This window comes from Cryptomeria japonica, chromosome 7, assembly GCF_030272615.1.
Source record: "Cryptomeria japonica chromosome 7, Sugi_1.0, whole genome shotgun sequence".
In the NCBI taxonomy this organism is placed as follows: Eukaryota; Viridiplantae; Streptophyta; class Pinopsida; order Cupressales; family Cupressaceae; genus Cryptomeria; species Cryptomeria japonica.
In genome coordinates this window covers 250286079-250290503 of record NC_081411.1, presented here as the reverse complement: position 1 = coordinate 250290503, position 4425 = coordinate 250286079, and the positions used below count along the sequence as shown (strand labels likewise).

At 32.7% G+C, this 4425-nt stretch overlaps 1 protein-coding gene across 1 annotated transcript; it reads right to left on the bottom strand.

Annotated features, from left to right (window-relative positions):
• Positions 1-375: 375 nt before the first annotated feature.
• On the bottom strand, positions 376-905 carry LOC131054507 (SKP1-like protein 1B). The gene is made up of 2 exons (XM_057989037.2): positions 606-905; positions 376-483 (listed from the first exon to the last, which is right to left on the bottom strand). Exons 1-2 carry the CDS (start codon positions 903-905, stop codon positions 376-378), a joined length of 408 nt encoding a protein of 135 aa, XP_057845020.2.
• Positions 906-4425: the final 3520 nt, after the last annotated feature.

Genomic DNA, 4425 nt, shown 5'->3' with positions numbered 1-4425 from the left:
TTCTTTTTAAAATGAAATATTTTCGAATTTCATCAATATTTTTTATAATATTTCTAGCTTTTGAACGTAATTTATTTATGCCTGACATATTTTACAAAAATGAATATATAAACACATGACTGACAAATATTTTGAAATATAAAATATAAAAAAATGATAAATAATATTAATAAAACGGATAAATACTATAAGATTTGTATTATATTCCGGTTCAAAATCAAGAATCATTTTAGTTGGTTTTAATACTAAATATATGATTCAAAATCCAAAATTTGAAAACTCAAAAAAGTGTATCAAACTCGAAACTATCATTCAAATATATTATGCAGCTTTAAAACCTCTTCCTCCTCTTCAGGACTATAGTCATTTTCTATGTTATATTTTTTGGCGAATCATTTGTTGGCCTTTACATGCTTCAATGTCCTCAGCCACAATCTGGTATGATAAATCAAGAAGACTCTGAATGTGAAGGAAATTTGCTGCCTGCACAGAACAATTTTTGAATAAATCATGTGAGGAGAAAAAAGCAGCAAATAACGCAGCTAAGGTTTAAGAGAGCAATGCTTTTTGTTTTTCATGAGAACCAGTAAAACAATGAAACATACGATCATCAACTGGAAGAGAGTGTCTTTACCATCAGCTACCAACTCCCTAACCCGTTTCTTCAAATCCGCAGTTGGTCCGCTTGTATCCGACTTTTGGGCTTCAACATGGTATTTGCCGTATTCGATAATAAGATTAAAAATTCTACTGGAAACATTTGCCAATTTGATGGGGGCTGTCTCACTACCTGTATCCTCTGTATCCTTTAACATATTACTTAAGGTTTGCGATATCATGGCCACTTTCATCTCTACTTCGAATACTTGACCGTCGGAACTGCTTAAAATCACCTTGCCTTCCATTGACACCGAAATTAGGGAAAAAAAACTAAATAAAACTGAGAGGATAGAAAATTCAGCAAAGGTAATACAAAATATAAAACTGATATGATTTAATACATTGCGATGATCAGTCTTAGAGGGTCCGTATTTAAAGAGTTCTTACTAGTATTTGAAACGCCAAAAGGCATAAATGATCAATGGATGCGTCGATAGGTAAATTTAAAACTTAAATTTTGTTTATAGAATATATAATTGACATCTTCCTAAACCCGCATACGGTTTTACGTTAGTTGTTAAAGCAAATGTTATCGAAAATTTCTATTATACACTTGAAAGAATTTTGCCGTTAAACGGTTGAGCGAAATACAAAACACTGCTAAAAGAAGTAACAAGATGTTGGGGGCGCTAGGAAGATATAACTGAGAGTCGAGGAGTGCCCAGATCCATTGTTCTGTTTTGTTTTATCGGAGCATATGCTTTGTAATGCCTAGGAATGATGGAAATATATAAATTAAGAAACACATGATAAGATCATCCTTTTTCCACATTGAGATTGTTAGTCCCTTTCTTCTATGGATTGTGTTAATGGTTGCCTATATAAAAGACTCAACAAAGAAAAAAAATTGAAAGGGAAAGGATATGGCTTGAACTGAGAGTTAAAGTAGAATTAGATCTAGGTAGAAGACATGTTTCAATTGTGAACCCTAAAGCTTAGATTGAAAGCTTGATGGTGCATTAACGAGGACTAGCTATGCATTGCATGCAGTGTAGGCAAAGGATAAAGATTGGCAGTACAATTCATGTTGCAAAAATAGTTTGTGACTAACTAAACTAGAAATTAATTCTTATTGAAGCATAATATATTGGATTATAAGACCTTTCAGTATAAAAATATTTCAAGGATTCAATAACTTATTAAAATGCTTAGTATCTTGGTGCAATTACCATGAATGAATGAAATAAATCAATTTGTCTATTCAATTTATATTGTACTTAAAATTATTCCATTATTTGGTTAATTTTGAGTGATATAACTTAGATCTAGATGTTAGGATACACACTTGGATAGCATTTCGTTAGACCATCCATCCATTACTAATTATATTCTTATGAAATTTACCTTAACCTATTTAATTAAATTCACATATGCATACGACTAGGAAGGATATTGAGATTCATCTCTAACATCAATGAGGTTGGTTGACATTTTAAGTATTATTATGAGGTTAACATAATTAAAAAATATAAATACCAAGCAAGGGCCCGTATCTAGTATACTTTGAGATTATGCTCCAATATCCAAAAGAGATTGAGTCTTTTCTCTAGCTTCCATAGGTTGAACATCATAATTTTGAAAACCTAGAACCAATGCACTTGATCCAAATTATGTATAATATTTTATTTTTCTCTATTTAAACCTTACACACATGAACACTGCAATGACACATGAAAAGACCCATGGGGTAATGAAAAGAACCATTCTAGACCATAATCCTTGTTTCCTTCGAAAGAACTTAACTAATAACATGTCCTCATAGAAAATTTACATATATGTTGTTGTGAATAAACTTAAACTTTTTTAAGTAGGATATGTTTTCCACAGCAAGTCAAATTATGATACTACTATCAAGAATTGTGTAGTTTTTTAGAAAACTCATTGAGCCTTGTTTCATGAGTAGCAATTCAAAAAAACCCATCTCTCATGAGAATGAATGGTACTCTTAACACTCATTGCATCTAGGTGATGCTCAAACAGTTGAAGCGTTGGGCCTTCCTCGGAGGTCACACATCCCAATAGGTCTCCAAATCAAGCACGGTTAACCATGGGTAGCAAGTTAAGTTGTCTTAACCTTAGGGGAAACCCAGGTTGCTTTTAACATCAAGAGAAAGAAATCTCTCATAAGAGATAGAAGGCTATGGAATGGAACCTTTTCAAATTTATCGTATTTAATCTTTCTATTTTTGTAGTTGTCTGTAAACCTTCACATTTAATCTCTTTTTCTATTGATGTAACCTTTTGAATTTGGAAATTTCTATCCAGCCCCTAGGATGCACCAATAAATAAATTTCCCACATACTACATAACTTACATATTGGTGCATCCTAAGGACTGAATAGCCATTTATGAAGAATCTTGTTTAGGAAAACTGCTAGGAAACGGGACATGCTCCATATTGCAGTAAAGACCTCACACTGGAAAGAAATACTGTTGTTGTCCTCTATTTCGGGAAGTTGTTGGAGCTCATCTTCATCAGCGAAAGAATAAAGTCAAAGATTATGAACAAGTAGTTCATTGGATACAATCTAGAGAATATTTTTCTGTCAATAAGTAGTAGTACATTTCTAATGAGCCAAGGGTTTTCTTTCTCTATTAGGAGTTTAAGACAAGTGATAAGAAGACAATCCTGGACGTATGCTCATTAATCTATGATGGCGAGTGGAAGAAAGTTGCGTGGAATGTAGGAGAGAAGAAATAGAATGCCTACAAGAAGAATCCTTTATTACAAGGAAAGATAAGAAGATAAGCATTCATTATCTTGTTTGACCAGTTGGCACTGCATATCGAAACACAAGTTACAAATCCGTACGATTTCCCTATGGCCTTCAAAAATGACGTGCGTACATATTCGGTTAGTTATTTGGAAGAGTGTGAGCTTCTTAACCACTTTGTTTAATTTATTCAACCCAAGTTTTGAACTACAAAACTTTTATCAATTAAATGTACTCCGGTTGGTTCGTTTAATCATAATTTTTGTTAAATCTGTATGACAGAGCATCTTAATTGCAACAACTTCCTTTCCTAGTAAAAGAAGTTTGCATTAGAAGTAGGAGCTCCTTCCAAATACCCAAAGAGAAGTTTCATGCCATGAGCACCACGTCTACGACTATTTGTTATGGGAGAAACGGAAACTTAGAAAAGTAAGTGCACAAAAAGTTTGAAGAGCTAATTTTTTTTTACTCAGCATTTAGCAAATCCACCAATATATTTAATCTCAAACATTAGAGATATATTTCTTATGAGGAAAGCACTTTTTTAGTACACCTAAGGTTGTTGTGAACATGATTTATTTGTTCCTTCTGAATTGTGATGTTTTCCTACTTCCTTGTAATATTCCAGTTTCCCAACCAAGTTTAGTGTTTTATGATATGATATTTAACATTTCAACTTGGAGAATTTTCAATATTAAAAAGTGCTAATATTTTTAAGGTGGAACGTTAGCCACATACATGGAATCGCCAAGTTGTTCTTTTTGCATTCGTTAAAGGTATTAGTTTTGAATGGATGTTGGTAAGGTTATGGCTGGCCAGATGTGAATGTTAGCTCAACTTTGGAGTCTGTTATCTTCGTAATTCATGAAGAGAAACTTGCTCATGCATAAGCTAACAAAGGAGTTATAGATTTTTAACTTCCTCTGCCTACTTCAGTTCCATTTCAACATTTCATGCAGTTAATTATTGATCTTCAGAAATTTCATGCATCTCATGCATAATTTCTGCTCTTGTGATCTATATATCATTTGTAATGATAAAGATTTGTTAA

Coding starts and splice junctions, on each gene's coding strand:
- LOC131054507 (XM_057989037.2), bottom strand. CDS start 905: ATGGAAGGCAAGGTGATTTTAAGCAGTTCCGACGGTCAAGTATTCGAA. Junction 484..605: donor CTCTCTTCCAGTTGATGATC/GTATGTTTCATT, acceptor TGTTCTGTGCAG/GCAGCAAATTTCCTTCACAT.